This window comes from Vicugna pacos, chromosome 3 (genome assembly GCF_048564905.1).
Source record: "Vicugna pacos chromosome 3, VicPac4, whole genome shotgun sequence".
In the NCBI taxonomy this organism is placed as follows: domain Eukaryota; kingdom Metazoa; phylum Chordata; class Mammalia; order Artiodactyla; family Camelidae; genus Vicugna; species Vicugna pacos.
This window is the reverse complement of record NC_132989.1, coordinates 105216875-105237985: the sequence shown is the minus strand read 5'-3', so window position 1 is coordinate 105237985 and position 21111 is coordinate 105216875. Positions and strand designations below refer to the sequence as shown.

The window sequence follows — 21111 nt, the reverse complement described above, 5'->3', positions numbered from 1 at the left end:
GTTCTATTAATTTTTCTTATATTTTAATTTTTATAGTAAAAGAAATTTTGAGAATATATGTATCCATAGAAATATATAATCATGTATAATGTGTATATGTATATAAACACACACACATGCATAGATACATATTCAAAATTCTAAAACATTTTGCATCATAACACTAGCAAAGTAACTCCAATTTCTACTTGTTTAATAGTGTCATTTCTTTGCAATATTAAGTATGGTCTTTTTATGAGTTACTTCACTAGCCTGAGGGAAACACAAGGGTAGTGGAATGTAAAATCCCAATATTTAAACACCAAACAATGTCAAACCCACAGAGACCACTGGAGCGGGTTGTCATTGACTAGTGTGAGCAATATATGAGCAGGGCACAGATATATATATATATATATATATATATATATATACACGTATATATAAAATATATATCTTGTTCTATTTAAAGTTAGTTGTTTATTTTTTAAAAAAGCTTACAGTAAAAATTTAAAGTAGGTGATATATTTGCATAATATTTATTTTATTCTTAAATTTCATGTAACCAATTGCTGACATATGTTTTAATTCCAAAGTTGACTTTATTTTTTTCCAGACAGTAATTTTTTTGTGTCAGGAACTTCTCCCTAATATTTGTGTATAGAAAATAAAATATGAACCTAAGTTTTAATCAGTTAAGGTTTTGACTTAACCAAGACACCCTAGCCGACGCCAAGACACAAGAGAGTCCTCTGGGGCTGTGCCGTTGCTTTATAATTACACACTGGTGTTCGACATCACTGAGAGTCCTTTTGCCATTTCACTCACTCGTGTGGCAACTCCAGAATGGACTGTTCTTCAACTCGGAAAGAACAGACACAAAGAAATAGAAAACGGGAGCCAAGATCGCTAATGTTGCTATGTAAAATGACTTAGAATTTGACGTTTAACCGCAGAAATCTTTTCCTTAATCATTGCTTGGTTAATTTGGTGGTTTTCTAAAGAAGACTTTCATTGAGAAATGAACAGGACCAGCTACAAAACTTGAAGGCCCAGTGCAAGATTAAAATACGGGACACCTTGTTCAAAATGAATGAAAACTTCATAATGGTGGCAGCAGAAAATTTAACCAAATTCAGGGACTCAGGATCCTTCTGTGCAAATGCACAGGTCATGCCCATAAATCCAGTCCTAAAATGAGTTAGTTATAAAACAGAGAAGTTTAAGGCTATGGCCCATATCCCTTTTTTTATCCATAACCATATCCTTATATGTGTGTGTATATATATATATCTACATTAATAGCTATATAATTTCAGAGTCAAATTTTAGAAGGATCTTTATAGATTATCTAGTCCAACCTCGTCTTCTTAAGAAGGAGAAAAACTGAGCCATGGAGCATTTTAATTATATCAGTGGTTGAGAATAGAAATAAAACAGTCTTCTAAACGTATTGATGCAACTTCTCTTAACTGCCAGTTTAGTGCTCCTTCTTCCATGTCAAAAGACCTCCCTGCTCCATATCCTGGGAAATTGAACTGCATATTTCTGCTCTAATTCACTATTTGAAATAGCCTTTGAATAGAACGTTTCATACTGTGTTCAGCAGAATAAAGAATGCAGATGCCATAGAGTTCAAGAATTTTGAGTGACTCAGTAAACGACTGTTACATAATCAACAATATATAAATAGATAAATTATATAATCTACTGCCTAAACTGGGACACTTCTGTGGGTTAACGAGGGCACTATTAATCATGACATTGAGACAACAATGAAAATGGTACTGTCTTGAGCAGAACTGGATTTATGTCCTCCACACGCAACTAAAACTAATATTGAAAGAAACTGAATCGCTGATGTTTAGACTTTGCCAGGCATCGTTCTAGGTGCTTTTCTTGCATTCGATTCTCGTTGTCTCAGAACCACACTACAAGCTCTCAGCACTCCCATGTTAAAGATGAGAAAACTGAGACACGGACGGGTGACACAGAGAGCTGTGCATCAGAAGATTTTACATATGTATAAAGATATTCATACTTCAGTATGAAACTGGGATTCAAACCCTACCCCAGAGTCCACGTCATGAACAAATACGCAGTGCTATCACTTATGTATTCCATGGGGATCGGCTGGCATGGAGTATTTGAGCTGTAAGGATAAGTATGATAAAAGTAAGAACTTGTAATAGGATCACCAGTGACTAGCAAAGCTTCTTTCAGAGCCTATCCTCAGCCCTACTCTTTAGAAGCAACAAGGTGGTGTGAACCAGCATCCGCTTCCCCCTCTCGGATGTCAGTGAGCTCAATCAGGAAACTGAGCTTATATCCCTACGTGAAGGCAACGAAGATGTGTGAGTCCGTGCCCCACTTCCAGCAGGAAGTCATCCATGGGTGGAGGGCAGAGCTGAACTGCCACCTCACCAGTCTGCACTTTTGGGAGAGCCATTAGCGGGGCCCAACAGCAAGCTGAACATGAATGCTCACCCACCTGTCTTGCTTACAAATCAACAGAATACCATCCGTTAAAAAAAGAAAATTCCAGAATCTCATAGTATCAACAATATCCAGGATACGGTACAAACCACTTGTCATGCCAAGAACTAGGAAAACCACAACTTGAATGAAAGAGAATCAACAGATACCAACAACACTAAGTAGGACCAGCACCTGCCAATCCATCCAAGAGGCTGGTCACCTGGCAAGAATTTTAAAGAAGCCACTGCACAGATATTTAAATAAGCAATTATGCATTCTCTTGGAAAATGAAAGTAAAAAAATTCTAACAATGATTTAGAAGTTATAAAAAGTAACCAAATGGAAATTTTAGGACTGAAAAATACAATAATAGAAATGACACACTCACTGTATGGGTACAATAGGAAAGTGAAGACAGAGGATGGAATCGATGAACTTAAAGACATGCAAATGCAATTTATTTGGTCTGGACAACAAATAAAACTGACTGGAGAGGAAAAAAAAATCTCAGAGACCTAAAGGATGATAATAAAAGAGAGAATATTCACTGTCACCAGCATCCCAAGAAAGAGAGGAAAGCAAGCATGGGACTAAAAATTATTCAGGAAATAATGACTGAAAACTTTCCAAATTTGGTGGAAAATATAAAGCTAAATATTCAAGAAGCAGAGCAAATCCTGAATAGGTTAAACCCAAAGAAATCCATGCCAAGACCCTTCATAATTAAACTTCTGAAAGTGAATGACAAAAATCTGGAAAGCAGACAGAGAAAAATTACACATTTTATAGAATAATAATTAAATGATATTAGATTTCTCATCTGAAACCACATAAGCCAGAAGAAAGTGAATAAGATTTTCTAAGTGCTGAAAGAAAAAGCTGTCAACTGTGAATTCTATATTCAGCAATGATACTCTTCAGTGATTAAAGAAAAATAAAGACATTGTGAAATGAGGGAAAACTAAGAGTATCTGTTTCTGGTAAATTTACCTTTAAAGGATGACTGGTGGAAGTACTCCAAATGAAAAAGGAAAAAAAGGAGGCTTAGAATGTTAAAAAAAAATCCATCCAAATGGGTAAAAATAAGGGTTACTATAATAGTATCATACTTTTCATGAATTTATTAACATTTAATAGTTGAAGCAAAAATTATTACACTCTAATAAGGTGCTCAATGGATGTTGAAGAAATAGTTAATATAATTATACTTTCAAAGTAGGAAGATTAAAGTGGGATCTGCACAGAAATAAGGCATAATGTACCGAAATACTTTACTCAAAATGGTCAAACAGCCATAACAGCAGACTGTGATAAGTTATGTATGTACGTTGTTTTAACTGGAGTAACTGAGGAAACTGATGAAAATGATAGGCCCCAAACCCTAAATAAAGATGGAATCCTAAAGTGTTCATATAACCCAAAGAAAAGCAAATAAAGAGAAACAGAGGAAAGGGTACTTAGTAAACAAACTGAAAACAAATTAAAAATGATGGACACGTCGTAACAGATCAATAGTTAACTAAATGTAATGTTCTAAATAAGCTAAGTCCACAACATGAAACTAACTTCAAATACAACATCTGTAGGTTGAAAGTAAAAAGACAGGTAAAGATATATCAGGCAAATACTGACTGAAAACATACAGGCAAGATTATGTTGACACCAAATCAGTAATATGTTAAAAAAAGTTTAAAAAGTAAAACTGTGTTTCTAAGTATTTTAAAATATATTTTCATTTAAACATTGTTTTCAACACGATAAAATAAATGCCATTAGACTTAAACATAGACACAGTTTTTTTTGAAAGTGTTAATATTTATAAACTTTGTCCACCTTCTTTATTTCTGATATGACTTCATAACTTCCCTTTCTAATTCTCCTTTACTTGATGAAACGGAATTAAAATATACTCATATTCAAAACAAAAACAAACAAAAGCATTCCAGCTGTTCCTCGGTGCTAAAAGAAAGTCCCTTTGGAGCAGATATCCTCGATAACAAAAGAAAGTACTTTCTTGCACTATCTTAATTATGCACAAAGACGTTCTCAAGCTCCATCACAGAGGAGGAGGAAGAGCCTGTCCACAAGCAGGAGTGGACCAACTGCTTCAGCAGGGAAAGTCCAACACCAGCCCTACACCACCTCAAATAAAGTTTGAAAACATTTGGGAGTGGACTCATTTATTCCTGTTCAAGTTGAACTGAAAAAAAATCACCATTATAATATCTCTCAGACCAGGGCTATGGGGAAAAGGAAAAAAAAAATAAAAGCAACTGTCTAAGCATATAGACACCACTTACAAATTAATATCATTGGAATGCTATAACTTCCATTGCCAAGGTTGACATGGACGGAAAAAAATTCTAAGAAGTGAAATAAGCTTTACCTCTGTCCACCTTTCAGCAGCATATCATTTAATCAGAATATGTGGATAAGACCACTGAGTACATAAATATGATTTTTCATAAATTTGCAATGAAATGATAATGATTTTTTTTGCTGTAACTTTAGTTCTGGCATATTGATTGGCAACAACATACACTCTTAACTACACAGGGTAGTTAATCAAAAAAACTTAGAATCTTTTTTATTAGGTTATTGGGACTCCTCCCCATCCTGTCTTTGAGGTTAAAAATGAGATGTTACATATTTCTTCTGTGTGGTTGAGCATGCGTGTTTTATTTTCCCATCTTCATCCCTTCAGTGTAGCGTGTGTGTGTGTGTGTGTGTGTGTGTATGTGTGTGTGTGTGCGCGCGCGCGCGCACGCGCACACTCTTTCTACCTAAATTAATGCTTAATCATTATTCAAGAATGAGGACAACTAATTGATAACTCATTCTACCTGACCACATTGGAGCGAAATGTCCATGGCTTCCCAGTTACCAAGTTAGTGTAATTTTATTAGTAAATTAAATGATCTTTTTTTAGAAAAAAATGCCCACAGGCTAAAATTGAAAAGTGAGACTGAATTCTAAAGCTGTGTGTTGTTTATAACTATCAGAGCAAGTGTCTGCTTTACTATTGTAAAAGAAGAGAGACTTTACCACCAGAGGAAAAACTGATGTATCTCTGAAAGAAGGAGATCAGTTAGTTACTAATTGAATTGCTGTTTGGCTCATCTCAGTAGCTTTATTCTCTAGGAACTATTTGATTATGATTGTGAGCAAAGAGTTTAACCTCTACTAAATGCAAACAAGAGAATTAGCAGCACTTCATGAGAGACAGAGGAAAGTTGCATGAGTGACATGGTTTGATTTGTTTGATAGAAGTACTTGCCTCAGGTGACAATGGAATTCACATTACTGTGTGTTTATACAATGTGTCCCCTTGTGACATTCCCATCCAAGAACTTCAGTGGCAGATGGGACAGCAGAGAGAGCTAATTATTCAGTCCCTATTATTTGCAGGTATTATGTTAGATTTTTATGTATTGATTCCTTTAAACCATACACAGCCCAGTTATGTGTTTACAATGAGAAAATGGGAAAATAGGTTCTTGCTAGTGTCAAATCACTCGCATATGGTCATTCAGAAGGAAATGAGTGAAGCTAGTATTGTCTTGATCTAAAGCCAATCTCTCTAACATAAAACAGAGGTTCCAAAATTATCTGCAAAATAAAATTCATCAAAACAGACAGATGATTCAACATATAAAATGTACCACATCTATAAATAGGCAAAGATTTCAATTTGCAGCAATGCATAGATAAGTTATTTGAACTATTCCACTGAAAAATGGTCCCAAATATCAGTTATGGTACATTTTTAAACACCTTTTTAGAAGTACTGAGAATTTACAAGATTTTAATTAGTTATCAGGTCAAATTTCAGGAGAAAAGAGGGCTCCAGAGAGGTAAGGAGATCACCTTTCCAGCAGCACATTTCTGATCCCTACAAATACGGAGATTTATTTGACAGTCTCAAGGTGAGGGAGACAGAAGGAAAAGCCGAAGTGTAACATATGTTAAGAAGTGTAATAAGAGTTCTTTTCCAAAAGGTTAATATCACCAAAGTACACCCTCAGAGTAAGACGAGCCAGATGTAAGCCTGTCCTGCCTTGGATCTATGACCTGGATTTATGTGCCAATGTGACCCAGCTAATCTCAAGACATGAACGTGGGTAGGGTGGCCCTGGTTATGTAGACCAGGTAGAAGCAAATTCAAATACTTTATAACAATATCTTCAACCTAAACCTTACAATATTCTCAGGGAACACAATAAAACAATAAACAAAAATGTGTGTCTGAAGTGTGTCTGTCGATTTCAAAATTCAAGTCATCATGATGTCAGGGATTATTGACTGTTTTTGCCCTGATTATGGTTTAAATATTCCTGCTTCTTGGTATAATTTGTATTTGTTTTTATTGTATGTGGAACATTTTAGTAATACATGGTAGAAAACCTGGATGTCATCTTCTTCTAAAGGGCCTGAAGATAATTCTTTGAGGACAGTTAAGTTACTGGCAGATACTTTTGATCTGTCAGGCCTGATTTAACTCTTTATTAAGGAAAGTCTCTTTCAGTTTTGTGTTTAGACCTAGGACATAGACTTTAGTGAAGGGAATGGCCCTTACTCCTAACACATAGCCTTCCTGGTGCCTCACGTTAATGTCTTGAGATGTCCAGTGAAATGCCTCCCCTGTGGCTGGTCAATAACTTCAGCATCTCCCTGCTCTGCGTTACCACCGGAGCCTGCTTTCAGCAGGCTTACAGAGGCTAATTCTGCTCGTGCATAGAGCAGCCCTTGGTGGAAGTGCCCCCTAAACGCTTACTATGTCAGGGCTTCTCTGTGTCTCTCCTTACATTTCTACATAAATTCCAGCCACTTCTGCAGTTCTCAAATTACAGTCATTTCAGAAGCTCCAAGCTATAATCTCTATCTCTAGATATTATTCTAAGAGTCCAATTCCTTGTGTCATGGTAGCAAAAGTGCCCCTAATCAAAGAGTCCAGCTAAATGAGGCGCCTGATTCATCTCCTCCCTTCTCTCGAGGATGACAAGCTTGTACTATGTGTCACATGCATTAAAAAACTATTGCCTCATATACATTGTCCAGTTTTATCATTGTTTATGATGCAAAGACAAGCTTAACACCAACAATTCCATTGTTGTCAAAATCAGGGATCCCTCTGAAATGATTTATAGCCTTCAGAAATTCCTTATTCTTTGGTCTGCTAGTAGAATACTTCCCAGCTCCCTAGAGTTATAGTTTCTAACTACTATATTCTGTTATTTCAGTGGAATGGTACTTTGAAACAAAGAAGAAATAAATGTTTGTTCAACCCATTTGCATGAATTTGAACCATGAAGACATTACTTTTAATATCCACTGGACATATTTTTGCACATATTTTATTGTATTGTATACCTATCACATCTCATTTCTGGTGTGCTGTGTCTCTAAATATTTTGGATGAATGATATTTCATTAAAAATATATGTATTCTTAGAAGGAGCTGTTTGTAGAGATGTCCTCCTTATGTGATTGACTTGGTACAATTACAAGTATGAAGATACGAGAAAAAAAATAATTAGAGACTCTTATCTTCTCCAAATCTAAAACCCCACAGGAGAAAAAGCCACTGAAGGAAGGAAAAAATATTAGTATTTATTAAAACCCTTCTAGGGTTTCTTTTTTCTTTTCCACAAATGGTATTTCTTTGGATCCTTATAACATTTTTTTAGTGGTAAATAGTACTAACAATCAAAGCTTTAGTAAAAGGAAACACTTTTATAAACATTCCCCCATCCTTCATCAAATTTGAATTCAGATCTTTGTTACTCTAGGGTCTACTTTGTTTTCCCTATAATAGGCTGCCTTTCTAGAATCACAACCTTTCTTAACAGTCTTCTGTAAAGATTATTTTAACTTTGCTCTTGTGAGTCGTTCCAGTCCTTTTTAAGATACTTTCCACTAGCCTTCATGAGAAATAGATATGCAAACCCAAAAATGATCTTGTAAATTTTTCCTTTTTCTGCTATTTACAAAATAATAATCTTATTGTCACAGGAAAAACACTCAAAACTAACTTTAAAAGCTCTCCCTGGTTTAGAAGCTCTAGACATGCTTCTGACTATTAGGAATTAATACATGAAGACAGTGTTCTTGGTAATTAGGTATGGAGATCTATTACTGTTCAGGTAACATGTAAATCATAGTTTAAAAAATACAAAATACTGGGGAGGGTATAGCTCAGTGGTAGAGCACAGTGCTTAGCATGTGCAAGGTCCTGGGTTCAACTCTGTATCTCCATTAAAAATAATAATAATAATTAATTAATTAATAAATAAATCTAATTACCTCCACCCAAAAAAACCCTTACAAAATAGAATTTCTCTACATTGTTTTCAAGTGAATTTTTGTACAAAGCTAAGACCTACTAGAAAACGAATTCTTTATAATCCCATTTGTATTTTTGATGTTTGGAATTCTTTGTTAAATTAGACACCAGATTATTTTTCTAAAGAAAAAAAAATATAAGTAGTAAAATTTACACAAACGTGTTAATTTCTAGAATATCCGTTCTCGCTAGCTGGGCAGAAATGAGACTAATGGAAGAGAACTCAGTTTAAATAATAAATGAATATATTTGACAATAGAAGTATGAACATAATTATACGAGTGAGTTGTTTCTAACTGAGGCTTTTAGCTAAATAAGTACTTAATATTAATTATAAAATATTACTTCTACGAAGATGACTTTTTTTCAGAAATGGCAATTATATATTTTTTAAAGATTTTAATTTGGAAATATGTTTTCTCTTACAGTGAAGTTTCTACTAAAGTCTCATGGTAACTGTTTTCAGAGGAAATCATTTCACTGTCAAACAACATATACTTGATTAAACAAAGGGGAAAAGAGAAGAAAAAGTCAAGAAACAAGACCTTTCGATATTCAGGCTGCCACCGATTGCTTTCTTGTCTAATCGGAATTGTGCAATAGCTAATCATATTTTGGCACTTTCTTGCTATCAAAGCATTTCACGAAATTACCCCATTACAATGTTTTTCTAAGAAGCAAAATTCATATGGTGACAGTTTAATTGACATGTTTCTTTTTCTTCCATTGCCATTGCCAATTCAACAAATTGTACCATATTTTGATATTCATTTTTGTTAATTATTTATAAAATTGTAGCCTCTGATTTTTTTTTTTCTTTTCAAAGTTCAGTTTCTTGGTCAGATGCGAAAATCGTGCCAGGCTGGATCAATTCATCGGCCGTACTTTCTGAGGAAGGTTCCCGTAACATTTATTAAATAGTAATTGTTAATACTGGCTGTTGCTTTAAATTCGGTTTCAGTAATTTTTAAGTTTTCTTTCATCACTTATATCTCAGTGAGGCAAAGAACTTACAAATTGAGAAATCATACAGGAGGAGAATGTTTCATCTAAATCTAGGGTTCTCTTCTTTCAACCATCTTAGCTCAGGTTAAATTTTTTTAATGAAAAAGTATGGTTACATAATTGAGATAAGAATTATTCTTACAGGAAAATAGAAAACACTTTATCATGAACATTTAATACTTTAAGACAGTACTTAAGTGATTATAATACATTCAAAACCTTCCTTTCAGCACCAATTAAATAAGAGCGTACGATCTCATGCCATGTGCAGTGTTACTGTGGGGCTTGTTTCTGCCTGTCATTTGTCCTCTAGTCCTGTCATTTCTTTTTTTTTTTTTTTTTGAGGAGGGTTTTTCTATAATAAACACTCCCTTTCTTCACACAGCTCTTTAAAAATGCTGACCTTATCTTAACCTCCTCTCTGATACTCAATCCACTATTGTATGGCTCAACAAACTTGTCCTGTAAAGGGTTAGATTGTGTATGTTCTAGTCTTTGCCTGTCACTCGGTCTCTGTTGCCCACCTGCCATTAGCGTGTGAAAATGGCCCCAGAGAGCACATAAATGAACAAGCGTGACCTGTGACTATATTCCACCAAAAACAGGGATGTGCTGGAGTCAGCCCACAGACTAGATCTTTGGAATGAAAGCTCTCTGAAGGGAGAGGCTTTGTCTGTTTCTCGCATCATTCTAACCACAATTCCTGAAAGCGTGTACACAAAGGTATCCCATAAATATTTGCATCTGTTGAACATACACATAGAATAAAACATTTGGTGAAATAAAATAGTATGATTTGGAAAATACTTGGATCCTGTACAAATCGGAGCGTCTCTGAGTAATTACTTGGCTTGCTGGTGAATTACTCGGCTTGCTGGTGAATTACTCTGCTGGGATAATAGAGCAGTTTCAGTTTTTCAGTTGAATCAGTGCCACTCCTGATTTTATTGTGAATTTGGTTAAAATAAACAGATTTTTCCGGGCTAGTTCTTGGATAGACTTTTATAGTGACATGCTCCTTACTGCTTTGAATTGCATACTGTTGTCACGTTGAGTTATTTCCAGACATAGATTTCAAGCCCCTCATCATGTTTGGGTTAAAGATCTCATTAACTCAGTAGTCCTGCCATTTTGCCTGTCTTGGAGTCTGTTCTTTTGATGGAAGATTTTCACCTCAATCAATGAGTATAATCCATCAGTGTCTGGCTGCTTGACATTCTTTTCCTTAATACTAAGTTTGCTTTATACTCATCTTCATACCTCAGCCCACTGTACAATGGAAAGCAGAAACAAAAATTATTTTGCAAAACGTGGCTGACATCTATGTGGGATACGGAGAACAAGCAAGTGAACCTCAGAGCACGCTTGTTGCCAGCAGGGTTTTCTACAGGTGCAACTACTCTCATGATCACTTATTATAAAGCAAAAGACAACTGGGCCAAGGTAGCCTCGTGCCTGCTTTTGTGTACAAAAAAGAAATAGAATAGAGCAAATAAGGGGGGGAAAAATAAAGAAGAAAGAAAGAAAAAGAAAAACAGTGCCACAGCTGGAAGGCAACTTTAAAGAAAAATAATGTTCATAGCTATCCTGCCAGTAGCTGGCAAAGCAGTTTTTATAAAACATATTTAATGTTTACAACCACTTGGAAGCTGGGAAAAGAGTAATACTTTGAAAATATGTTTAATGTTTTCAACCACTCAGTGGCCAAGAAGCAACTTCTGCTAACATATATTTAATGCTTAGAGTCATTTGGTGGTTAGAGGGGAAAAAAAAAAAAGGAACTTCTTGTTAATTTTTAACATTTATTGCTGATCAGTGGCTACTAAAGCAACTATCAGTGCAGGATGGTTTATGTTTAGGGACACGCTGAGCTGCTACTAAAACAATTCATACACTTCTCTCAAGGCCACACAGAACCTGTCAATAGCATTACCTTTGCAATGGCACCACTAATAAAAACATAGGAACCAAACAGAGGCATAAAATGCTCCCGGAACACACAGCCATAACATCCGATGACCCTGAGAATCATGCTGCCATGCTGTGTGCTGTGGACACTTTGCTGCTGACACCAGAGTGATCCCCAGTCCTTGCTCAATGTCATCAAATGTGTTAAAGCCACTCAGCAGACTGCCAAGCAAAAGTGTAATCTGATAATTGGTGTTTCTTACTAATCAACAGCTTGTCTCTACACGTTAAGATAAAAGAGTATTCTACACCAAAGCAAATGTAAATTGGGATGAAAAGTGTATTAGGTTTTTATATAGACTTGATATAGTTTGAACAAAATACAATAGTAAATATTGAGCTCATGTGTCCCAGGGAGGGACTATACGGAAAAGAGAAAGATAATTAGATGGGACCCCTACAGGGTAGGCATTCTCCTGCAAGTTTTCTGAGAAGGATCATCAAATTATTAACAGGATCCTTCCCCATTTATTGATTGCATTTTTTTCAAGCATTGTGGCAAATGCTAGACATACATTTCTCCTTTACTACTTGCAATATACCTCTGGGAATAAGGCTTTTGTTTGTTTTTTTTATTTGTTTTAAAGTCAGGTTATTTATTTGAGATCTTTCTTTTTTATTTTTGAAGTCCTTTTTCAACTTATTTAATTTTTAAAATTCGTTTTTAAATTTTGTTTGTTTTTTGTTGTTTTGTGCTTTTGTTTTGTTGTTGTTGTTATTGTTTGTTTCGGGCAGGGAGGTAATTAGGTTTATTTACTTATTTTAATGGTGGTCTTGGGGATTGAATCCAGAACCTTGGGCTTGCTAAGCACAAATTCTACCACTGAGCTATACCCTCCCTGCCGGGAATAAGATATTTTTACTCCTCATTTGTAGGTAAGGAAGACAAAGCACAATGAAGTCAAATTATCTATGCAAACACTTACAACTTGAACATGGTAGAGCAGGATTTGGACTCTTAACAAGTTCAAGGCCCACATGCTGCATGACTAGAACATGTTTCAACAGCGTTCTGTCCTCTATCTCTGTAGAAATTTTTTTTCATTGACTGTAAGAATAGAAGAGATATGTTCCAATATGGAAAAAAAATGTCAAAAACTAGTATTTTGATTTGGGATTCTGGCTTTATCTACTTCCTAGGTCATATCAAAATAGTCCCTCATATAAAAATTTGGACTCAGCTCAACAAATTAAGAAGGAAATTCAAAAGGCATGAAGGATCCCTGATTTCAACATTGTTAATGCATGTGGAAAATATAGCTTAGAGGTGAGCACTTTTATAAACACCCTAAGTCCCTTTAAGAATCAAAGATGTCTACTTGCTCTTTGCTTATCTTCTAGAATAACTTAGTCCTAAAGCCTAGCTGGGGTGGGAAAAGGTAGACTTTTGTGCAGGCAGAGATATACCTTTGGAGGAGTTGGGGAGGAGCTACAGTGGACCAGATCAAGGTGCTGGAGCCAGAGCAGAGTGAGGAAGGTGTCCACACAGAAGGTCTGGCAAGAGGTACCAGAGAACGGTTAGCATGAGAAAGACATCTACGTGTGGGAAATGCGGCCCTGCGTGGGGATTCAGACGCTCATGAGGTGAGCAAAACCTCCATCCTCACAATGGAGGAGAGAAGATAATGGCAAAAGCCAGTTCAGATTTTCAAGGTTGGAATGGAGTCACCAGAGCAACTGCAATGGGTCTGGAGGGGTAGTGGCCATGAAGGATTGGACTTGATCAAATAAGAAAGTGTATTAAGGACAAAAGCCAGATTTCTCATTCTTGGCAAAAAGAGTTATAAATCATAAAAGGATTTTAAAAAATAAAATAAATCTGGACTAAATGGTGGTGTTAGATTAGAGTTGGACGTGTTAGTGCAAAATCATGGCTTTTAAGATATGTAGAAGGATATGGAAATAAATATCATGGAGGTCCATGTACATAGATATATTCTTTGGCTGTGCCCACTGAGAGCGGCTGGGAGCAGTGATTCTCTGATAACAAAGAGCACGCTTGGTTTTGGCTTCTAAATATTATTCTCCGTAAAGGTGGAAAGAGGGCTCTTTGGAGAAATAGCTTTCTTCTAGGCTGAGGCAGCAGACATGCAAGACAAGACCAAAACATATTTTTGAGCCAGAAAGTAAGAGAGAATTCAAGTAATGAAGGGGAATATTAAAAGGACATAAACTCAGCTTAAAGAAGCTTTCATTGGCCAAATCTAAAATGATTTCAATGTGAAAATAATGATACCAATTGATCAGAATCAAGTTAATAGAATAAGAAAGCTTGAGACTATACAGATATAAATTAATAGATGAATAATTTGGAAGTGTCATGAGGACTAGGTTATTTCTCCAGGGTTAAAATACCTCTTGACAAAAAATACAATAATTATAGAAAAGAGAAAGAGTAACTTTACAGTGGAATCATCATCTAATGTGGACAGTGTTTAAGATGGCCCTCAGTTATACCTGCCTTCAGTATTCACACCTTTGTCTAACCCCTTTTACTGGAGTGTAGATAAGCTTATCAAATTGATCCTCACCAATAGGTAGAATATGGCCGGAGTGATAGGATATCAGTTCCAAGGTAACAACCACAGGAGTGGTATTCCTCTATGGGCAAATCTTCAGATGAGACCATATTTCTGATTGCCAGCTTAAATATAAATCTAGGAAAGACTTTGAAGCAGATACAAACAGCTAAGCTGAACCCAAATTCATGTCCCAGGCAAACCAAGAGATACTATATTTTTGTAGTTTTGAATCTCTAAATTGTGGAGTAATTTATTACATAGCAATAGATAACAACAATTTCATACCTGGTAGCGAGGTGCTGCCATAATAAATACTCAAAATGTGGGAGTGGTTTTGCAGTCAGGCAGCAGGATTTGAGGACAAGGTACTGTATAAAGTACCTTGAACACACTGTTTATTCAGTGTTGAACTTGGAAGGTGATCTAGGTGGGGGCTTGAAGGAAAGTAAGAACATCTTGAGAACTAGAGGAAGAGAGATCATTGTTATGCAGTGACAGAAATACAGCAAAACTGTTGCCTATTGTTTTTTTTTTTTTGACTGGAAAACAGACCTGGTGACTTGTAAACAAAAGGGATCCACGTCTTGCTGCTTGTAAAGATTCCTGGTCTTTCCAGATAGCAAATAACACTAAAATTAAGAAATGGCTTCTAAGCAAAGATTAAATCTAGGACATAGAAAGCATGGTCAAAAGACAAAACCATGGGAGTGTCTAAAAAATAAATCTCTTTTTAGGATCTTAGTAAGATCAAGGAAGGTTCATTGGTTTACTGTATAGTCAGACAAAATTCCCCCTTAAGAGATTAATTGAATGTACATCTTAAAGATTCTTGCCATTAAACCATAAGGATTCTAATTCATGTAAGGGCTCTGTCATTCAGACATCTCAGTAGGGCCAAGGTAGAGAGGAATTTACCTTGAAGAGATTTTTTGTCTAGTTCAGTGAACTCCATGAAGACCAATGGGATAGCCATATGAACCATAATGTTCTTAAAATGAGTTCTACATGGAGAAACATCACAAGCATGGACCGAAGAAGGAGAGTCAGAAATGGTACAGTGAGGAGAGGCCTTTGGACTCATTGGATTCTGTTATTTGGAAGCCAACAAGAGCTGCTAAGTTTCAAGTACATGCTACATGTCATGAAAAAGGAAGGATAACTCAGATGGTAGAACCAAGAGCCCAAACAGTCAAACTGAGATACATGAACAACTATTCCCGGGCTTTGGAATCTAATCAAAGAGCTTACAACACTTACCATCTAGATTTCAAAAACATCATGAACCAGTAAGAGCTTTATTCTGTGCATTTTACTGCTTTTTTAACAGAAATGTCTGTACATGTTATCCATGCCTATCTCACCATTGTACGCTGGGTGTATGTGGAGTAAGTAACTGGTCCCTTTATCATCGTAGGTCTGCTGATCAGGAGGAAATAAATCTGAGGAAACTCACTTGACTTGGACTTGATTTATGATGAGTTTCTGGACATTGAACTTATGTAATAAGGGGAAAAGATTTTCCTGGTCCTAGAAAGGGTCTGAGTATATATTGCATGACATACTAACATGAATTTGGGGGGGTCTGAGGGTGAACATGGTAGGCAGACTATGAGAGGGCCCTCAATGTTTTCAACTTCTTGTATACATGCTTTTGTGTAATTCCATTCTCTGATTGTGGACTGGACTTACTTCTAACAATTATAATACGGCAGAAAGGATGGGATATCACTTTCAAGATTAGGTTATAAATAGACAGTGGCTTTGAACAGAGATGTTCTCTCTTTCCAACTCATCCTGGGGCCAGACAGCTGCCATATTGTGAGGTATCCCTACAGAGAGGTTCATGTAGTAAGGGACTGAGGCCTGCCAACAACTACATGGATAATCACAGAAGCAATTCCTATCTCCCCTCAATTAAGCCTTTAGATCAGACCATAGCTCCAGCCAACAGTTTGGATGCAACCTCTTGAGAGACCTTGAGTCAGAGGTACCCAGCTAAGCTACTCCTGGATATCCATGCTTCTGTGAGATAATAAGTGCTTGTTATTTTACATTGCTATGTTTTTAGTTAATGTATTATGAAGTAACAGATAACTAATGTACAAGCTTCATCAACTAATAGAAATGAACATTATTAGTAACAGGGCAAATTAACACCATGTTCTGCCTGATAGAATGCAACAAGAATACAGCAATGCCTTTGAGATACACCTGACAAAGATGCACATACTCAATTTTCACATGATGAAACATCAGACAGACCTGATATGAGGGACATTTTGAAAAATAACTGGCCATAAATCTTCAAACCTGTTAGAGTCATCGAAGTCAAGAAAAGGTAAGGAACTGTTCCAGACTGAAGGAAACTAAAGAGACCTGGCATGTAAATGTGGTATGCGATTTTAACTTGGAATATTTTGTTATATAAGGCAGTATGGAGACAACTGAAGCTTGAATAGGGTCAAAGGATTAGATTGTAATATGCATCAATGTTGATATCCTGACTTTAATAATCATATTTTGTTTGTACAGGGAAAATGTCTTTATTTGTAGAAAACAGCCAACATTCTTTCTCCAGCCTCCAGACAAAGACTATGCTTATGGGACACAGAAAGAAGCCACTGATAGTTTGTTCAGCTTACACTACTTGAGCTGCTCTATGGGGCCATGGCTGGTCTGTATGATTAAGATATTTGCTTTATCATGCCTGGGTTTGTCTTTTTATGACACTTCTGTGAAAGCAAGGAAACGTGGAGATTTATATATGTTTAAAAAATAATAATGGTGTCATAAATTAATGTTAGGTATAGTCAGAATTCCTCAGATTTTGTTTTAAGCAAGGACCCCAATCCTCAAATTATAATATAATACGATAAAGTAATAGGCATTCCAAAGTCTTAACTAGATCATCTGAGATTAAAAACTAAATCTAAAGCTCCTAAAGAAATTGTAGAAGCCCCTAAGCCTGAAAAAATGCATAGCCGATTGCAATTAACTCTGTTCTAAAGAGCCTGAGGGTCATGCCTACTTTCTGATACACAGGAGTTAAGTTTTCGTAGAAAGATCAAATTGTAAACAATCCTGCACGGAGTTATTGTAATGGTTAAATAAAACAGGGGATGCAGTCTCTGTGAGGTCACCTCGCCCCTAACTATTGCTCAGGGAATGCTAGGTCTTACTACAAAAATTATGACTCACAATTAACACCCGTAAAACTTATGTTATAGGGACTTGGTTACGAATAACCCAATCAGGGCCTCAAAATGGCTTAGCTCAAACAGAGAAAGATAAGACAAGTATGCATGCGGATTTAAAGATGTTAAACCTGTCAGCACGCTAGAAAGAGTAACTTAAACTGAATGCCTTACTGATGCATAATCATCAGATATTAAAGAGGGCACATTACTGTAATTCATTGTTACTCCAGTGATCTTAAAGAATAAAGACCACATTCATAACGTCCAAATTTGTCTCCAAGGAGAAACTTTGAGTTGGGGAATATCTGGATCATTAAGTAATTTCCTTAGGTCAGAGTCAAAGCACTTTATCTGTGAACACTACTTCCATGGCAGATTGGCTGTATCACAAGTTAGTAACAAAGTGACCTTTCTCTCAAACAATTCAGATTCACTAGAATTGTCTTCAGCTTTCGGGAACTGAATATATTCCATAGTCTTGTAAGTCTTAAATATTGATTTTCCTCTGAGATCTCTACCCACTCTGCTCACCATCTTCCCTTCTTTGAAGAGTTATGTTCTTTATAATTTTCCATGTTAGTTAATTTTTATTCCAGGTTTCATTGTTCATTATAGTTTCAGATGTACAATCCATTATTGCTAAATTGACATTTGCCTAATAGGCTATTTCTTGATCTTTCGTGTTACAAAGTAAGCTATTTTACTATATACATTTTTAAATTGGTTGAATCTTTTATTAAAAATGAAATAGTTAGATTCTCACTTATTGGGAAAGGACAATTATTTCCTAGAGAATATCTCAAACTTAGGTATATAAAATCGACAGCAAGATTTGCTGAAACAATATCCACACTGTCCAATACACCATGGTGAGTTCTATCTGGTCTCAACAAAAAATTATTTTAGTATTCCAAGGAAAATGATACAGAGGCAGGAATGGATTATGTGGGATGTGGAGAAAGAAAAGAGAAGAATAATCATTGGACAAAGTGACTTAGAGCAGTACACTGTGTCCATATGGTGAAAAGAATGTGCTTGAAAATGGAGTCCAGATGCTCCAGGAACATGGATGGGATGCCTGGTAGCTGAGCACGTTTCGTGAGCCCTAAGTTGGTCAGGTAAAGGCAGAAACAACAAATACCATAAATCTAACTGGGTCCCCTGTTAATGAATGGTTTTTGGTAGTATGTGTATAGGCAGGATTCTGGAGAGTGGCAAAAGCAGTGCACAATAGGTATTTAATTTCTAATATTGAACTTGTTAAGTGGTGTTTAAACCTCTTAGTATTTATTTGAGAAGGGCATATTATGTAAATGTGCTCCAGAAATACCTGGATGAATTCCTGGCATATGATATGGTTTCATGTTTAAAAGAAATACTCTGTTATTGGAAAAAAATTAAAACGGGATGGTGCATTGAAAATCAGTTTCGGTATTTACTGAGGTCTCTTGAATAATCAATGAGGAATTTCAGTAATGGTGCATGACAGAACATTTTAAAGAACCTATTCTTCCATAGATCTTTTTGATAACTCACAGCCACACAGCAAATTATGTCTCAGCCCAGTACCACGTGAAAGGTGGGACCACTTTGTTCTCTCACTCACCTACCCTTGGCCTGATTTTCCAGATTTGTTTCTCTCTTCAGGCACTAGCTGCAAACTCCTTATACAAAGGCTCAGCCCTGAAGCCTTATCCTTTATCCTAATTGGCACAACAAAAGACCTAATTGTTATCTAATAAGACAGAATTTTCTAATGCTGTAGAGGGATGTGTGTATTTGCTTTAAGGATGCTGTGTCAGTAATAAAGAGCCACTAAGGGTCATAAATTTATGTAAATATTTCCAATTTACATGAAGTAAGTACTGGTTTAAAGCATTTATGTACAGAATTGCACTGTCTTCTTAAAAGTCATACTTTTCCTTAAAATACTACCTTCATTTTTCTCCCCTTGTAAAATCAAGGCACAACTTTAAAAACAGTTCTTCCCCATTTTCAAGGGACTACCTTCTAATAAGACATTTTCCCAATTGTACTTCTAAATCTCTAGCAATCATAGCACCGCTTAAAAGAGGCAGCTCAAAAAAAAAAAAAAAGTAGCAGAAACTGAATAAAAGATTTGCAGCCCTGAGTATGCACACAAGAATTTTAAATCGAAGTGAACTCCTCTGAGCTGATTTCTTAGGTCAAGGAGAGAATATGGTCTTTGAATGCCTGATAAGGTCACAGACACAATTTCAAGAGCATTTATGGTAAATCCCTGTGACACTCCTGCAGCCACGAACCTGCTTCTGCCCTCAGGGTAGTCTGTGCAATCTTCTTTGCATGCCTGGGATGATTGTGGGGGCAGCAGAAGCCCTCTGAGAAATGTCAGACTTAGGAAATGTTAACAATGGCTCACATGTGAGAATTACAAGTTGAAATCTTGAAGTGATGAGTAGCTTTATCTTACCAATGTGCTAGAAACCAGAAGTTACCATAAAATCAATTGAGGGATTGGCAGTGGTGATTAAGGAATAAAAATTATAATTTAAAATTGTCATTAAAGCTGGAATTCTTAACTCATTGACTTTAAAATACTTATTATAGGATTTTGTAAATGTAGGTGGCTATTGAAATGTGAATTTATATTATATTTAAATTATGAAGAATGATGCTAATACTGTAGACTAATTGTAAATTTATTCTAGTAAAGACTTAATAATGATATTTGCTTTTTAGTTTGATGGAATAGCTACTATAAATTACTTACAGATGCAAAAGGCACAATAGCTTTTTTTCGGAATCTCTGTGGATAGCTACAAAGGATGCAGCACAACCCTTACCGAACTATTTCCAGATTCAGATGCAATGCTTTGGATAATGTATTTGGAGCCAAGACTTACTACCTGGCATTTGGTGTATGTGTGGTAGTTACCTCCAGCACTGTGTAGGCGTCAGAATTTGTAATGACAATCAATTTCAGTACAAAGTGAGTTATGTACTTCAAGTCCAAAGGTATTCCATGAGCTCTGGGAAATGCAACGATTGTAAAATAGTGAAGGATGTTATATATCTTAGCTGTTTATGTATCTATTTATACATTTACAATGGAGCAGGAAGGAAAAAAATATTAAGTAGAAAAAAGAAAAACTTGGAAAAGTAAGTGAAAATAACTGGGTCCTCTAAGTGGAAGAATAATCTTCTGGGTTATAAATATGATGTTTACGTCAACCTGCAGAAAATAAATGTTGCAAAGGCCTCGTAGCAATTGACAGAATTTTGATTTGCCTACTCACCCACAGGAGACATTTCTGGGACACTGGCAATGTAAGGTCCATCCAAAAACTTGGGCTCATTATCATTAATGTCCTGCACTTTGATGATGAATTCTGATTCAGGCTCGAGGGGCTTCCTAGTTTCTATGTCCACAGCCTGAGCTCGGAGTGTATAGAAAGGCTTTTCTTCTCTGTCCAGGCTCCGTATTGCATGAATGTCCCCTGTAGTTTCGTCAATGGTAAAAACAGTGCCAGCGCCATCTCCCGAGAGGGTATATTTGACAGTGCCCTCTCCCTTATCTAAGTCAGAATGGAGCTTTAGGGAGGGAGAGAGACAGAGAAAGAGAGAGACAGAGAAACAC

At 36.1% G+C, this 21111-nt stretch overlaps 1 protein-coding gene across 1 annotated transcript in view; it reads right to left on the bottom strand.

The window, feature by feature from the left end:
• CDH12 (cadherin 12) overlaps nucleotides 1-21111 on the bottom strand; it is a 345191-nt gene that overhangs the window by 151984 nt on the left and 172096 nt on the right. The window contains exon 3 of the mRNA XM_031676881.2: nucleotides 20771-21065. Coding sequence (XP_031532741.1) covers nucleotides 20771-21065 — 295 coding nt within the window. The remainder of the gene's footprint in view (nucleotides 1-20770; nucleotides 21066-21111) is intronic.